Here is a 15,865-nt window from a genome sequence, read left to right as displayed (position 1 = left end):
TGATATCTGTACGCTGCGCGCCACCATTCATATGAACGTGCGCGCTCCCGACATCCAACCGCGACCGTTAGCTGGGCCGGGCGAATGCGGTGGTACCAAGAGGAGAAAAATCTGACCGTCCGTGCCGGGTGATGCGAAAAGTCCCATTATCACATCAAAACCAGGGTATTCCGTCGCATGCTCGGGCCAGGAAAGAAGATATGAGAATGAGATTTGCCTTATGGTAAGTTATTAGTTGTAACAAATGTGTATTTTTGTTTTGGCACTTAGTGAGACTTGTTATTTTGACGACGAATTGCCTGCAGTGTCTGCGCTTTCCCGTTCCAACCTCAAAATGGCGGAGAGGCCGAGAGCTAAGCTAAGTGGCAAAAGTTCGCCCGCATAAGATCATCGACTCGAAGGTTGAACGTTGAGACAGTCTCACGGTGAGGTTATTCAACGCCCCCGAGTGTGACTGGGATTTTTAAAAGCAAGTGTCGCGACTCTCGGGCTATGCATGACTTGCATCGGGGCGCTTGTTGTGAACCCTCCCTGTAGATCGAGCTAACGTTAGCTACGCCTATTTATGGAAGTTCGGATGAGCTAACGTGGTGTGCTAGCCGGCTGAGCTAACCTGGGTGCTGTCATATTTCTCACGGTCAGCTGCAAAGGATCTGATGCGGCTGGAAAACGCCTAAATTAAGGTTCTGGATTTTGAAGTTGAAGCCTTTTGTGTTGTCTCGTATTGGGAATATTGGCAATAACATCCCAAACTTGGGGCTCATACCCTCTCCGCCTTCACATATATCGGGTAGCAGTTATTTTTTGTCAAACAAGCGACTGGATGTTTTAGCTGTTCGTTGGTGTGGACAGACGCCCTTTGTATATTTTGTTATGTTGACGGTGTGGTGGTCCAGGAATCCAGCGTGTGGTTATTAGCGGACTTGGTGCACTTGTCGTGCTAAGCTAACGCTAGCTGGAAAGGGCGTTGCTGAGGCTGTACTGCAACTTTGCCCTTGTGGCCACAGAGGCTTAGAAAGACGTCACCCTATCCAGATTTTAAAACTCGTCTATAATTTGTAATACATAAAGCAGTCTTGGGACATTTGGTTGTTTTCCTCTATATTTAAACCTGCATTTTAGGAATTTCATTCAGAGTGGAGTCTGATGGAAAAATACTATGCAGATTTAAATTGCTGTGCACAAAACTGTCTTCTAAGCCCAATTTTGCTAATTGAATCACTATTGATTTGTCTACCAGTTGCTATTGCATAACACGGAACGCGAAGGCCAGTGCTTGTTCAATAGACTGTACATCTTATAGCGTGAAATGATATTTTATATACTAAGGTAAAGGTTCAATTCAGTGCTACATTTATGCATGCATTTCTGATTTGTTTATAATATGTTTGAGATGCCTGCATCTATTAATATTCAGGTTTTTGTTGTAGTTGTTTGGGTATTTTTTGGTACCATTTTTAAGATTGTTAAATAGTTTGGATTTTTTATGTCATGGGCTGTCACTGATGGCAGCACTTTGGTCGCGAGAATAACTTTTAAGCTGAAGTTCTAGACTAATAGAATAAACTTAAGTGACATAATTAAGAAAATCTTAAGTATCAGGGCTTGCAAGTGGAATAAAACAGATTGCTTTGTCATGATGTTTGGTTAGTAAGCAAACATTACTATATGCTTTAGTCTGTGCAAGAAGGGACTTGTTTGGCCTGAAGGTCATCCATAAGGAGGGGCATTGCTCAGCAGTTTGACACAAACTGAACAAATACTAATGGGTTTGGTTGGTTTTTGTCACCTTTTTGTTTCATTGGGTCTGCATGTAAACATTGTGAAATTATGTCTTATCTAAATAACAAAACAACATATGCCCCTCTGTCTAGTCATAAACTCAGTCGGGACACGTGTACCCACAGGCTGTACATTTTATCAAGGAGTTAAAAAGGCATGATTAGTTCTGTTTCTAATCTCTGCCTGTAGGCTCTGTTATCATGGTGTATAACTAATAGCTTAAGTGAAGAACCCAAACCTTTCTGAAAGTCTTTATTTTAAACAAATTTCAAACAAACAAATAAAAAAATGTGATGGTTTAACTTGGCTATAAACCATGCCAAGTCAGTTTTTAGGATCATGCTTTTGATTCAGCTTCTCCAGTGTATTTATTTTATTTTCCTGTTTTATAATGTGCAGAGTTTTTTTTCCCCCTGTCTATACTTTGAAGTTGAAAAAAAGAGGCTTTGGTTGTCTTCCAAAGCAAAATTACCCAGGACAGAGAATTTAAAGTTTTATTATTCATTGTCAAGCTCCTTTGACTATGTTGACCTGGATGACTGAGAACCTTCGCAGACATTCATTGTTATTATTTTTTTGTAAATGGTGATTAATTTACTTGGTTGTAAAATAGAATAGATTTTGGTGTGTGAAGTGACGAGAAATAACAGGGAAATGCATAGACTTCTTTTAAGTAGGGTAGCTGAGACGTTGGCCATAACTGTATGTGGACTAGTCTTGCTCACGTATGTAGTCTCCTTCTGCAAAGTCCCATTTTGAGCCTGGGTAAAATCTTGCCTTATCATTGTAAAGTAGTTTGGTTGATAAGAACATAGTGAATGTAGGAGTGCCTAGCAGGTTCAGTGAAATTATTCTCATGATTGCATCATTACAATTAGTAATGAATTTCTACACCGCTTAGATAGCGGTGCGTTTATACAGTGTTCATTTGACAAGTGCGGTAAGGTCTGGGTCACCTGTGCATGTTGCTTGTTAAACTGAACATAACGCGTATTTGAGTCAGGAGGAGCTGAGGCGTAGTTGACATCACTGCCTGTTATTGTAGTCTTAATGGGGGCTTAGTCATCTTTCACCTTCACGGTTTGAGAGTATTTCATGGGTACATTTGTAGCTCTTGGTGAGAGGCGTGAAGAGCTTTGTGGATGATGATGAGCGTCGGGAGCAAGATGGGAGGACATCTCTGTCCTTTTCACTGACTGCTAAATTGCAAGTGTTCGGTATGCTGTGTACACTCTACTGATCGCCTCATGGATAATGTGCCGATGACACCACGTTGGCTTGTTTGTCCATCTAAAGATGTTGGCATTGGTTTAATAATAAAGGTTTAGAGCAATTGAATCACATAGGGCAATATCATAGTATGATTATATTCTTTTTATGTAAATGCACAATCAATTGCTTGCAGAAATCACCAAGTATCATAGAAGTGTCATTTCTCAGATATTCTTTAAATCTTCCACAGTCAGTTGCTGGCTGCTGTGACCCATGGCTGCACACCTATGGACAGTCACAAGGTTGTTTAATTTGACTTTTCTTTTCAAAGGTTCCTTCTTTCTATAATTGTAAAAAAAAAAAAATGAATCCTGCACTGTAGGAATTGTGTGTTTTAAAGACAGAAGAAAAGGGACGCTGTCTTTTCCCTTTGTTATTGTAAGCTCAGCCATGAAAAATCAAAATCTTAAATCCTATGATTATAGGATTGCATAAATGCACTTAACTAATTATTGGGCTGGTTCTTTGAACGCAGGCTTATTTGTTTAACCGTCTCACTGAAACCGTTTCAGTTTCATATCTAATCTGAATTGTTCTCTAGCTACTTCTGTGTATCAGACAGTATGAAAAATGGACCCGCTACTATGAAGTTACCCATTGGTCATTCTGTTATACCTCGAACCAGATCTTGGGAAAAGTGAGGGAGAATAATAGATGGTATAAAAGATGGTCGTATCCACCCACTGAGTTTGGACTACACATTTTGAAGCTTCAGTGTTGGTGCTTTTTCAGCCACCTTATTGGGTTTCTTCAAGCCATAAGTTGACATATTTGAACTGAGACTATGAAGTTATTATCCAGTGCTACTGAAGTTGGTTAGCAAGCTGCATTCATAAACTTCATGAATTCACATGTAGAGGCTAGTTAGTGGTAGAAATAGAGGTGTGTCTTAAATAAATGTTGCATAAACATGTTTCTAATAGCTTAATGATTATGTGAATGTTTACAAATGATACAACACCCGGTTTCTAACTAGAAAATAAGCAGTTATGTTCATACACTAATAAGTGCGTATGGTTTTCCTTTTTTATTTGTTTATATCTTTGTGTAGAAAACTCATTAAAATAATTTTTGTATTTTATTTATTTATTTTTTTCATTTAAGAGAAGGGAAGGTTGCAAACAAATCGCCCCCGCATGAGTTCCTTTTGTCCTAACCTTGTAACTAAACACATTTGCCTCTCAGTGTAATAACTTAGAAGATTTTAAAAAGGTGTTTGTGAATTTTAAACCGTTCTTCAATTTTTATTTATTTATTTGCAATAACTTTTGCCTGTGTGGTCTTTTAAAATATTTTCTCCTTAATGGTGATGTTCAGGAGTGTCGGGCAGGTGCAGAAGTAACAGAGATTGTCTTGTTCTGTAATAGATGGAACATGGTATGTTTGGTCAAATCGCTGTTTTTACACCATGGTGAGAGATGAGATCAGCTAAAATCATTTGCTCTGTCCTGTCATCTCAGTCAGTCTGTTTACAGGCAGGAGAGAGGAGCTCCTTCTAGGATATTACAGGCTAAATGTTTGCAGTGGTTGACTGCTTCCGTTTTAAGCAGATGCTCATCTGTAAAATATAAATATTATTATGAACAGTTTCCAGTGAGGCACCTTGCAGTTTTCATTTATCTTAAGGCGGTCTAAAGGGTGAAGTGGACGAGAACAATGCAGCAGACTGTGACATAAACAAGGGTAACATGCTCTTATGGTCCTCTGTCGGTGTCTGGGGTTAATCCTTTTAGCGACCATCCAGTCTCTTCTTTACATTGCACTGTCAGCTGTATGAAGGACTTGTGGTCTGTGTCACGACTTGAAGTCGTCTGGTCTAGGCCACTAAGGAGCTTAGTGCTATCGTGGCCCCAGGTGCCAGCAGCATTGAAGCTCACTAAGCATGTGTTCATGTTAGCTTCAAAATCACAGAATAGTGAGAGGGTTTTTGTTTAGTTTTTTTGTTTTTAAACACAAGATGCTGACTTACTCTTTTTTCAAGGTGGTTATGTGGTTCCAAAATCCAGAGTAATGTTGTAAGCAAGAACAAAGAGCGATGGTGTACATGGTAAAGGCCAGTGTTAACCTGACACAGTAAACATGGCGGTTGGTCTAAAGTGATGCCGGTAAGATCAACAGAATCAGCTGCTAATTGTTTTAAAAATTAAACATGGAGTAGTTTACAGAAAGGCCTAAACTTCAATGGTCTTATATTTCTTGTGAATTTAAAGGCATTAAAAGAAAACGACAAGGGTCTGCTAGAGTCACTAGAGTCAAGTTTTTGTTTTGTGGCTATTTGTATATAGTCAGGGGTGCACATAAGTGGTCCGCAGGTGCGCATGCGCTGTCAAAATAAAAGACCCGCACCAGATAAGTTGCAACGTGTGTTTGCGTACATATAAAAGGCACTCTTTTTGTCTGCTAGAGTGGGATTTTCACGGCATATTCTGCACTCTGTGTGTTCATCATTTGTTTGAAGCCAGCTCACCTCCTGCAACTACTTTTCTGAGAATACGCGCTTCTTTTGCGGTTCGGACTCTTTCTGACATTTCTTTGGAGGTGGAGGAACACCAAAGTAACTGCTTAAAGGAGCTTGCTTCTTCAACAGCTTTAAGAGTTCTAAGCAAATGTCTGTCCTCTTCCAGAAAATCTTATGTATGCAAACGCGCGTTGCAACTTCTTATATGGTGCGTCTTTTATTTTGACAGCACATGCGCACCTGCGGACCACTTATGTGCACCCCTGTGTATATAGTATATCCTATACTGTGTCTCGCATGGCTGTTACCTTGGTCACGTCAAAGCTTTAGGTCAAAGAGATTTGATTTCAGTGGGACTTCCATGTAAAATAAAGATAAATTAATACCAAAAATCATTTCTGTGGTTGATTGGCTGAGCCTACAATGCCTTCCAAATCATGTGACAATCTCTTGGCTTTCATACTTGCGCTTCGCTGTTCCACTTGAACGACGTATTGTTGTTCTAGTTAGCAATTAGCCTATCGTTCAGCATCGCCTCACTCAAAACGTGCAATGGGTGCTTCGACTTACGAAAATTTTCGAGTTACGAAAGACCCTCGGGAACGGATTAATTTCGTAAGTCGGGGTTCCACTGTACTAAATTGCGCCTTTAAGATTAGCATTCTGCAAAAGTCAAATTGTGCAGAACACATTGCTTTGTATAATCAATCAGTCATTTTTCTACGTCAGACTACTGCAGAACATCACTCATTAACACAGTTATCATCTATAATCTATCTTTTTTTGTTGTTGTTGTTTTCAACTCCCTATCACAGAGTGGGAACAGTGCCATCGGAACATCTTAATAACAGGAAAAATTTGAGTAATTTGATTAACAAACCAGTAGTGGTGCAATGGATCACGGTTGATCCGTAATCCGAACCGATCCCACTCCACGGTTCGGCACGCACGTGATCCGAAGATTCAAAAAAGAAGAAAAAAGTATGTGTATGGTGCACGTGATCAGTCTGTCAAGTGATAGCTATGATCAGCGCTTGAGCCACGCTATGATATCCCGTCGCGCGTCCACTTCAGTGACAAGATCGCTCCTAGCATGTATGAGCAGGAAAAGTTTAAAGTTATGGCTGAGCTGTCCCAGGCATCTTCTGTTGCCCTAACTACAAATGGGTGGACCTCCAGGGCAACGGAAAGCTACGTGACAGTGACCGCTCATTAAATCACAGCGAGCAATGAGTCTTGAGTTGAATGTTTTTTTAATAGGCAAAAAGTACTTAAATAAGTAAATGGCGAGTTAAATTTTTGTCGTCTTTTTTTTTTTTTTTTTTTTTTTTTTTTTCCGCTGATCCGAAAATTGATCCAATCCGTGATGAAAAAAGCGTGATCCAAACCGTGAGACTTTTGATCCATTGCACCACTACAAACAGCAGTATTTAAACATCCAGCTGCTCACATTCCTATTCTGGAATCACAAATAAAATCTGCTTTAAAACAAATATTGGAAAGTTTCTTGGCTCCAAAATGTGGTGTTGAAAAGTTTCATATTCTTTTACCACTGACTTTACTGTTGGAGAATTCTTCTAGATTGTAATTCATGTATCCCCTGTTTCTGTATGTCTGAATACTGCATATATGTATGTTTAATCCACTGCTCTTCTCCCTCTCCTCTCTTCATCAGGTGATGGGCTCATCTGTTCAGTGAGACAGATTTGGACCTTTGTAAGAACTTGTGGAACCTGATCCTGACATTTGTGTGACGGCAGTATCTCAAGATCATCTTGCTCTGCCCGGCACCTTTACTTTCCCCACCTTTGCACCTCTGGAGGAGAAAGTTCTGAGGGATCGTGCACCTCACCACCAGACACTTACGAGCCAGACTTCCCCCTCCCTTCCCACATCACCTCATCCTCACCTCCCTGAGAGGGAGTGAACAGCAGCCACCATGGTGCTGTCACAGAGACAAAGAGATGAACTGTGAGTGCCCTGATGTAAATATGTGGGAATGCAGCCTTCTTAAACATACAAACAAGAATGGACATGTAAACTGACAGGACTTGAGGAGAGGGAGGGGGGCACTTTCTATAAATGAGCCTTTTTTTTTTTTTTTTTGTAAATTTTGTATTTTCTAGTCCTGATACAAAACACTGCCTTACAAGAACGTATTATAGGAAGTGTGAAGAGATGTGCGCTTTATGGTGCTTCACTTGTTAGCTGCTTGGTGAATATTTCATAACCCCGCATGACAGGAGCAAATAAATGAGAGTGGGGTGTGCCAGGAGGAGGAACTGAACAAAGTGATGGCTGTTTAATGTGGGCAGCCTTCTTCCGTGGTGAATGACTGGCTGATCTCACAGTCCAGACAGTACAAAAAGTATATTTTTAAACATGTTTTAGGAGTTTAACTCGCCATTGGACTTCAAAATGTAGAACATTAAAAAAAAAAACAGGTTTGATCATGGCTGGTTTAGCTCATGAAAAACCTGAAAAACCCCTATGCTTATTAAGTGGGCGACCCATATACCATAACACCAACACAGAGGCTCAGGTTTGAATCTGGCCCAAGAGTACTTACTGTGCAGGGGGTTTGTTTTGTTGTTGTTTTTTGTTTTGTTGTTTGTTTGTTTTTCTGTCCCCCACTGGTCTTTCTCCCAGCTTTTCTGTCTTCTCTTTGCTGTCTTGTTGCAATAAAGGTCTGAAAAACCCCGAAACGAAGAAATCAGTGGAAATCCTGTTGAAAGGCAATAGCAGACAGGATTTATCAGACATTCGAAGTAGCCCCAAAGCTGCAGCCTAAATTTAGCTCACTTACTCATGAAATATTCACCCCTCATCTTATAAAAGAGCCCTTACAATCATTTATATAACTCTGTATGTGTGTATTTGCATGCTCGGTATGCGTTTCCATGTGCTTGCGGGTTGTGGGCTTCGTGTCATCCACACTCGGTGTTCAGGACTCTTTCTGTGGCAACTCTTTGGTTTCTATAGCAGCACAAAACACAGTTTCCCAGTGATCGGGTCCTTACGTTTTGTTTTCTTCAATGAAGGGTTAGAATTTCCTCTGGCACCTGCTCAAACTGCCCAACTTTTAAGGGGAGGGGAACTGTGAAACTTGAATCCCAAAGCCCCCATCATAAGACGGAGTGCAGTCTGCCCTCTTTCAAAAACCAGCATTTCGGTTGGGGTATACTTGCTACTTAATAAATGTCGACATCACCTTGACTTTATCGACATGTGTTTGATTTGGCACAACTTGGCTCAGGTCATGTTTGTCACGTAAGATTAGAAATGTTAGAGTGATATATGATACAATACTTAATTTTCCTCTCGCAGAAATTTGCTTTGGACTCTAGTGGTTTCACAGAAACTGCATTTCCAAAGAGTTGGTTAAATCTTGAGATTAAACCTTTAAACAAAAGAAAAATGACTGTGGTGTTGTAATTTTTTTTTTTTCGTCAGAAACCGGGCCATAGCTGACTATCTTCGTTCCAATGGCTACGAGGAGGCGTATTCCACTTTCAAGAAAGAGGCAGAGTTAGATATGGTATGACGAGGTCGATGCACAGAAATGACCAAAAAGTTGCACATGTTATTTTAATGAGGGGGAACATTTGTTGTCTTTTACTTGGTTCACAGAATGAAGAAGTAGATAAGAAGTATGCAGGGCTGTTGGAAAAGAAGTGGACCTCGGTTATCAGATTACAGAAGAAGGTAACAAATGAAAACACGTTTGAGATTAGCTGTACATTTTTAACATGGCTGAATAAACTTGTAAGCACAATGCATTATGTAAAGTGATAACTGTGTTTAGTCATGGCCCCCTGTACAAAGAAGCTATAGGTAAAGTGAGTTTTATTTGCATTAATGAATTTGAAAACTTTTTTTTTGTTTATTGGGATAAGTGTTGTCTCACTGGATTTCTTAACCTGTTGCTCTTCCTTGCTTTACTTCAGGTGATGGAATTGGAGTCAAAATTGAATGAGGCTAAAGAGGAGATGACACACGGAGGGTCTGTGGGCCAGAAGCGTGACCCCAAGGAGTGGATCCCTCGCCCCCCAGAGAGATACGCCTTGAGTGGGCACCGTGCTCCGGTCACGCGTGTTATATTCCACCCCGTGTTTTCGGTCATGGTCACAGCTTCTGAGGATGCTACCATTAAGGTTTGCATCTGTATTGCCAGACAACGTTTGCATACTGTTAAAATATTAGTAAATACAGTCAGTTGCATTTGAACCTTGCTTACAAATCCTGCATGCAGTTCATTCATTTTATGGTTAGTTAAATCCTTACATTTATATCACAGTTTAAGAAAACAAGTTTAGAGGAGAGCTCTTACATTGTATTAGACAGATATGGGCAGCGTGAAGGTGTAGTTTCCATATTGAAAAATAGAACGTCTCCTTTTTCACCATATCAAAGTAGAGAATTGACAGCTGTATCGGCCATTCACACATTTGTCCATCTTCTTCTTATTTAATTCAAGGTCACTGAGGGGCTGGAACCTGTCCTACCTGTCACTCTGATAAATTATGCATTCATTTGTCTGTCATAAGTTGCTGCTGTCTTTTTTTTTTTTTTTTTTCCTTGTTCACATCACATTTTGTTCACATCTTTGAAATGCCTTATCTGAAGTCAGTTATACTGCTTTGAAAATGTCTCTCTGAGGAATTTCAAATCAGTGGTGTCTGTGTTGAGCAGCATTTCATAAGCAAAATTAGGGAGACTGTTGCAGCACAGCGAATCCTCTGCAGCTCTGACCCTTTAGATCAAAGCCGTACTGCAGATCTGAGGCTGCTCTCCCTTTTTATCCTCTGCGTTTCGGCTTCAGCACACTTCCCCCTCCACCCTCCTCCCTTCGTCCTCCTCCCTTCTTCGCTGTTTTATTTTTTTCTGCTTTGTCACTGCTCATCTATGTGGAGATGGGCTGATGCTTGTGTTGTCAGAGGGAGCACTCCCAGAGCACAGCACTATGGGAAATGTGCAAATCTTTTTCTTTCCAACATCACAGTTCATTCTTGTTTTAATGAATTTAACTGACACTGTGGTAGTAAATTGTATACTTTTTAATTAGGCTGAAATGTTTTCTGTTTTTAGTATTTTTGTTACATTTTGTAGCCCAACCCTGTGTCATGATTCTGTCCAATAATGACCAATTTAATCACTTTTGATTAAATACACATGCACTTTTGTGTGCATGTGTTTTTTAGGTTCAATATTAAGTTCTGTTTGATCATTATGGACTGGCGTTCCTCACTGCCTGCATCTGTAATTTTAGGTGTGGGACTATGAAGCAGGGGACTTTGAGCGAACCCTCAAAGGCCACACAGACTCTGTGCAGGACATCTCCTTTGACCAGTCAGGAAAACTTCTGGCTTCATGTTCAGCTGATATGAGCATCAAACTTTGGGATTTTCAGGGCTTTGAGTGCATTCGAACAATGCATGGTAAGAAATATTTACAAAACACCACCTGCAAAGGCTTTTAAGTTACACCATCGTAACTTGTGTTACACACAGTATTTTATTAATCTTGCTGTAATTATATTTAAATATGTGAGTATTTCTGAGAGAGAATTTTGTTAACACAACAGACAACAGAAAGTTTCTGGTTTAATCTGGGCCTTGTGGCCTGAGGCTTGCCATTCATTTTGGGAGAAAATTGTGTATGACTGATTGAGATGTTTGGTTTACAGTCTCACTAAGGGTTCACTTCTGATTTTCTTTTTCTTTTCTTTTTTTCTTCCTAGTGAAGTTTTAGAAATCTTACACATTGACGGTCTTATTTGTGAAGTATCTGCCTTATTAAGAGCAGACCCACTAATCTTTTGACTTTGTCCTACAGGCCACGATCACAATGTGTCATCTGTAGCTATTATGCCAAATGGTGACCATATAGTATCTGCCTCCAGAGATAAGACTATCAAGATGTGGGAGGTGGCCACTGGGTAAGTGAGACAGAGGCATGTTTTAAGGTTCTTAAACTAGGTTTAAAGTTAACTTTAAACATTTCATTCTTTATTCCAACAATGCTGTTTTAGCCCTCTGTAGTAAAGCATTTAGGATAAGTTGAACATGCTCTCTGTAGATCACCTTGTACTTTCTTCTGTAGGTACTGTGTGAAGACATTTACAGGCCATAGGGAGTGGGTGAGGATGGTGCGTCCCAATCAGGACGGCTCGTTGATTGCTAGCTGCTCCAATGACCAGACGGTGCGCGTCTGGGTGGTTGCCTCAAAGGAGTGCAAAGCTGAGTTGCGGGAACACGAACATGTGGTAGAGTGCATCGCTTGGGCCCCCGACAGCGCTCATCCCACCATCCTAGAAGCTACAGGCTCAGAGGTGAATATGGCAGCTGCAGGACCCAGGAGGATGTTTATGTACATTGGGTTCTATGAAAGTGTCTGCCTCAGTAGCAGCACAATTACTGTAATAAACCACTTTACTTTGGTGTGGTATAGCAGGGTTTTGTGAATAAGAAGGATCTGATGATATTAATGATTCAGACAACCTCTCTTATGAGTTACTACATAATTATTCTAGTGAATAGTGTAGAATTATTGCCCTCATTTACAATTTGAGCACTCTGCAAAAATATTCATTAGGCTGGACTGTTGTGCAGGCTCAGACCGACTCACAGAGCAGCGTAATCCTGCCTTAAATCATGTTGTCATAGCTGAAAAATGATCTCTTCATATCTTAGAAGGAATCTTTACACATACCAAACTTCACTGTCGTCTTTGCTGCAACCAAACACTGTTTCTCATGGCCTCGTCCTATCTCTGTCTGTGTGATAGAATAAGAAGAGTGGAAAACCTGGGCCTTTCCTGCTCTCTGGCTCCAGAGATAAAACGATCAAGATGTGGGATGTGAGCATCGGGATCTGCCTCATGACTCTGGTGAGTAACGGAAGTGTCAGCCCCAGTGTCGCTGCACAGTGGGTGAATAGTGAGGAGTGTGGTAGCTAATCGGTCTTGTGTCTGCAGGTGGGACATGACAACTGGGTGCGCGGGATATTGTTTCACCCTGGAGGAAGATTCATAGTAAGCTGTGCTGATGACAAGACCATTAGGATCTGGGACTACAAGAACAAACGCTGCATGAAGACCTTGAGTGCCCACGAACACTTTGTTACCTCTCTTGGTGAGACGCACTTTTTAAAAATAAATAAATAACATATGACAAAAGATGAAGCTGTCTGTATATGAAGCTCTGTAACCTGAGCTGGAGCTGATGCTCACTCTGTGATGTGTGAACTTGTTGAATGTATCTGAGCAGATGTTTCCCTCTCTTGCAGATTTCCACAAGACTGCTCCCTACGTGGTGACGGGCAGTGTCGATCAGACAGTCAAAGTGTGGGAGTGCCGCTGAGATTGCCTCAATCACCCCCAACCTCCATCCCTAAAGCCCAACCCTGTCCTGCACCCTCTTCCTTGTGCCCACCCCCAACCCTCTGCACTTCAAACCATAGTAGACCAAGGCCGCTTTCCCCTCTCCTCGCTGCCCTCTCCCTCCCTCCTCCCCTACATCGGTCCAGCCCTATTAAGATGACTATTGTCCTTTTGTGTAAATTATTCTGGATGTAGGGTACGCTTAATAAATGTCACGCAATCTCTGACACATAAACACACTCAAAAAAAAAAACCAATAAGAAGTATCCTTGCATGGTTAATTCAACAAAAAAAAAAAAAAATTCTCTACTGTTAAATTTGCATACCGTTTCATGACTTCCCGTCGGGTCAAAGGGTAAATATCTGTGTGCTGGCTTAGGTGGGTTCTGGTTAACAGTGCACGAATACCAATAGCACCTCTTTGTTGGAGGGGTTTAGTTTAATTTTATTTTACTCCATGCCTCCATTGTTGTGGTCTGTCACTGTGTGGTTGGTGATGGAGAAAGTGTGAGGGAGGTGGGGAAAAGTGGATCCTGTCCAGGAGACGACACTGACAATGAAGATGAAAAACTGAAGCAGGCTGCGGCTCCCTAGATGAATCTCATGAGTTTTGTTTTTTTGTGCAAGTGCACATGTACGTGTGTGTTTACGTCGTGTGAGTGCGCGTGTGTGTGTTTGTATGTCACGACAGGAGAATCTCTCCAGCGTCTCTGCTCTGATGGTCAGAGGAGAGAGGAGGCAAAGTTTCTCACCCGCTGTGTTCATTCATGCCGCTTTCATCTCTTTTAACGAACTTGCTTTCTAGTAGACACTCACAGGACCTTAATGATCCATAAGCTGCTGAGAGCACAGGCACACAGCCCATAGCGAGAAGTGTGTTTAACAGAGGAAAATAAGCCGGCTCACCTTTTTCTTCCTGAGGTTTGTGCGTGTGTGTACGTCGCCCTGGAGAAATCGCCCAGTGCCCTCTTTTTTGCTCGCTATCTCTGCCTTGTTAACCCACTGAGGGCTCCCTCACACAGGGTTTTCATTCTGCTTTCTGTGGTCTCACTGCTCTCTTTACACACACACACACACACACAAACACACTCACAAATGCACATACACGCACAGTAAAAGTTGTGTATCAATATATCTGGATGTCATTGTTTGCAACATAATAAAATTCTGTAAATATAACTTGCCTGTGTGTGTGCTTTCTTTGAGGAGGAGGAACAAGAACTCAAGGAGTAAGTTTGGATGCTTCAGCACATTGTTCAGTCCGTTTGATATTAAAGGCAACTGATTGGATGCTGCAACTGCTGCACTTGTTGCTTTTAATAGTCAAAAAAAGCGGGCTAGTCTGCATGTCAAAGTAAGAGCTTTGAAGTCTGTGTGCCGAAGAGGCGTTTAAGTGCTTTCTTGATAGGATTTTAATTGATTTAACACAAAGAACCAATTGTGTAGAGACTTGTTTGTGCTATTGGTTTTATTTGTAACATGCGCGTTGTTTAATCCAAAAAGTATTTTGGCTCTTGGAGAGCAGTTGGTGCTTGTAAATCGGCAAGCTTAGATTTTAAAGCCTGTCTGCTAACTTTAGGTCGCCAGACTAAAATCTTAAGAAAGAAATGGGTCAGTCGAGGAAAAACTGCAGCTGTAGACAGCCAGTATTATTTATGTATAACTATCAGGCTCAGGAGCACTGATGTTAGTCTGGCGCTGCAGTGCAACCTCTTCAGGGCGACTTCCATCCAGTGAGGAGGTCATATAGTCACTGTTGCTGATGCAAATAGAAGGAATAGATCAATCTCGAATATTTTCTTTAATGAAAGATAAGATGAGAGACATAAGATGTGATTTAAAAACGAGATGTTTGGGTGCTGTGTGTGTAAAGGAGTTTAAAGTCCAGTTCCTTACACTGAAGAGTTCAGGGCCTTTTTTTTTTTTTTTTTAATCAATTATGTACGGCACCTCAGCCTACTTCTGTGCTCTCTCACACACACCTGCTCACTCACCCACACAGCAATTACTCTTCCTCTGCGCCTCCTGGTATCCTAGCAACAGTTGCCTGGATGGCAAGAGCAAACCACCACACCTTGCTCTGTCCTGCAGCCCTGTGAGGGTACTCAAATACTGCTAGCTATACAGGACTGCAAAGGGTAGGTGCAAATGCCAAAATGGGGATTGATCACCGCACGAGTTCATGCAGTGATTGTGTCTTCGTGGGATTTAATGAAAGAATAATGAAACCTGTCTCAGTCTGAAACTGGCGTTTCTCAAAAGAGGCACTGGAGTAGAAACACTGGCCTACATCCGCCCCACCACCTCTCTCTCATATATGGCTTTTGCACGCTTTCTCCCTCGTGCAAGCTGAATACTTCATGAGATGGTTAGAAGAAGGGAGACGGGGGAGAAGGCTCACTTTCTCATTTATATTGCTTCTAGGTCACCCATTTCTACATAGTTCTGTAACGAGACTGTTGATATGGATTCATGGCACAGAGAGAGACAGTGAGCTACAGGGAGCTGTGAGCCAGCATCGATTTAAATAAGCTGGCATGATAAGAAAGTGCGGAGAGGTTTCAAGGTCAGTGTACAACACAGACACGTCAGATGCTGCAGTATTGATTCAACCACGGAGAAGTAAACTGTTTCATGCATTTGTCTGCATTTGAAGATCTCCGCACTGTCCACTTGCACATGCGGCTGCCGGATCGTGTAATTTATAGGTTTCTGTGTCAGCTCAGTGTAGCTTAGATGAATCCCATTTTAGTTTACGTGACCGGTGTTATAATCCCTGCAATGCCCGGTGAGAGCGTTCGGGAAAGCTTCAGAAATGGATATGTTACAGGATGTGGCGCCCTCTCGTGGTAGCATACATGAGGAGGCGAAAACTGCTGCCTCCCAGCACTTTGCAGCAGCAAGTAAGCAGGGGACACATAAATGTAATGGAAAACGGAAATAGAATAACTTTTAAAGGTTGTTTTTGTCTTC

The 15,865-nt window shown here is 41.4% G+C and overlaps 1 protein-coding gene across 2 annotated transcripts; it reads left to right on the top strand.

Annotated features, from left to right (window-relative positions):
• Positions 1–48: 48 nt before the first annotated feature.
• Positions 49–14,071, top strand: LOC102800241 (lissencephaly-1 homolog A-like). Of its 2 annotated transcripts, none has more exons than XM_006784864.2 (11): positions 49–223; positions 7,188–7,483; positions 8,966–9,050; positions 9,143–9,217; positions 9,460–9,666; positions 10,782–10,950; positions 11,348–11,450; positions 11,615–11,843; positions 12,299–12,400; positions 12,488–12,644; positions 12,799–14,071. In XM_006784864.2, the coding sequence occupies exons 2-11, from the start codon at positions 7,452–7,454 to the stop codon at positions 12,870–12,872; spliced, it is 1,233 nt and encodes a 410-aa protein (XP_006784927.1). In that variant the 5' UTR covers positions 49–223; positions 7,188–7,451; the 3' UTR covers positions 12,873–14,071. The 2 variants fall into 2 exon arrangements, with proteins under 2 accessions (XP_006784927.1, XP_006784928.1); XM_006784865.3 differs by lacking the exon at positions 49–223 and adding an exon at positions 312–425.
• The last annotated feature ends 1,794 nt before the right edge of the window (positions 14,072–15,865 follow it).

The sequence above is a fragment of the Neolamprologus brichardi genome, chromosome 10 (assembly GCF_056152115.1).
Source record: "Neolamprologus brichardi isolate AB-2024 chromosome 10, ASM5615211v1, whole genome shotgun sequence".
In the NCBI taxonomy this organism is placed as follows: domain Eukaryota; kingdom Metazoa; phylum Chordata; class Actinopteri; order Cichliformes; family Cichlidae; genus Neolamprologus; species Neolamprologus brichardi.
This window is presented reverse-complemented; position numbering and strand designations above follow the sequence as displayed.

Coding starts and splice junctions, on each gene's coding strand:
- LOC102800241 (XM_006784864.2), top strand. CDS start 7,452: ATGGTGCTGTCACAGAGACAAAGAGATGAACT. Junction 9,218..9,459: donor TTATCAGATTACAGAAGAAG/GTAACAAATGAA, acceptor GCTTTACTTCAG/GTGATGGAATTGGAGTCAAA. Junction 11,451..11,614: donor ATGTGGGAGGTGGCCACTGG/GTAAGTGAGACA, acceptor TTTCTTCTGTAG/GTACTGTGTGAAGACATTTA.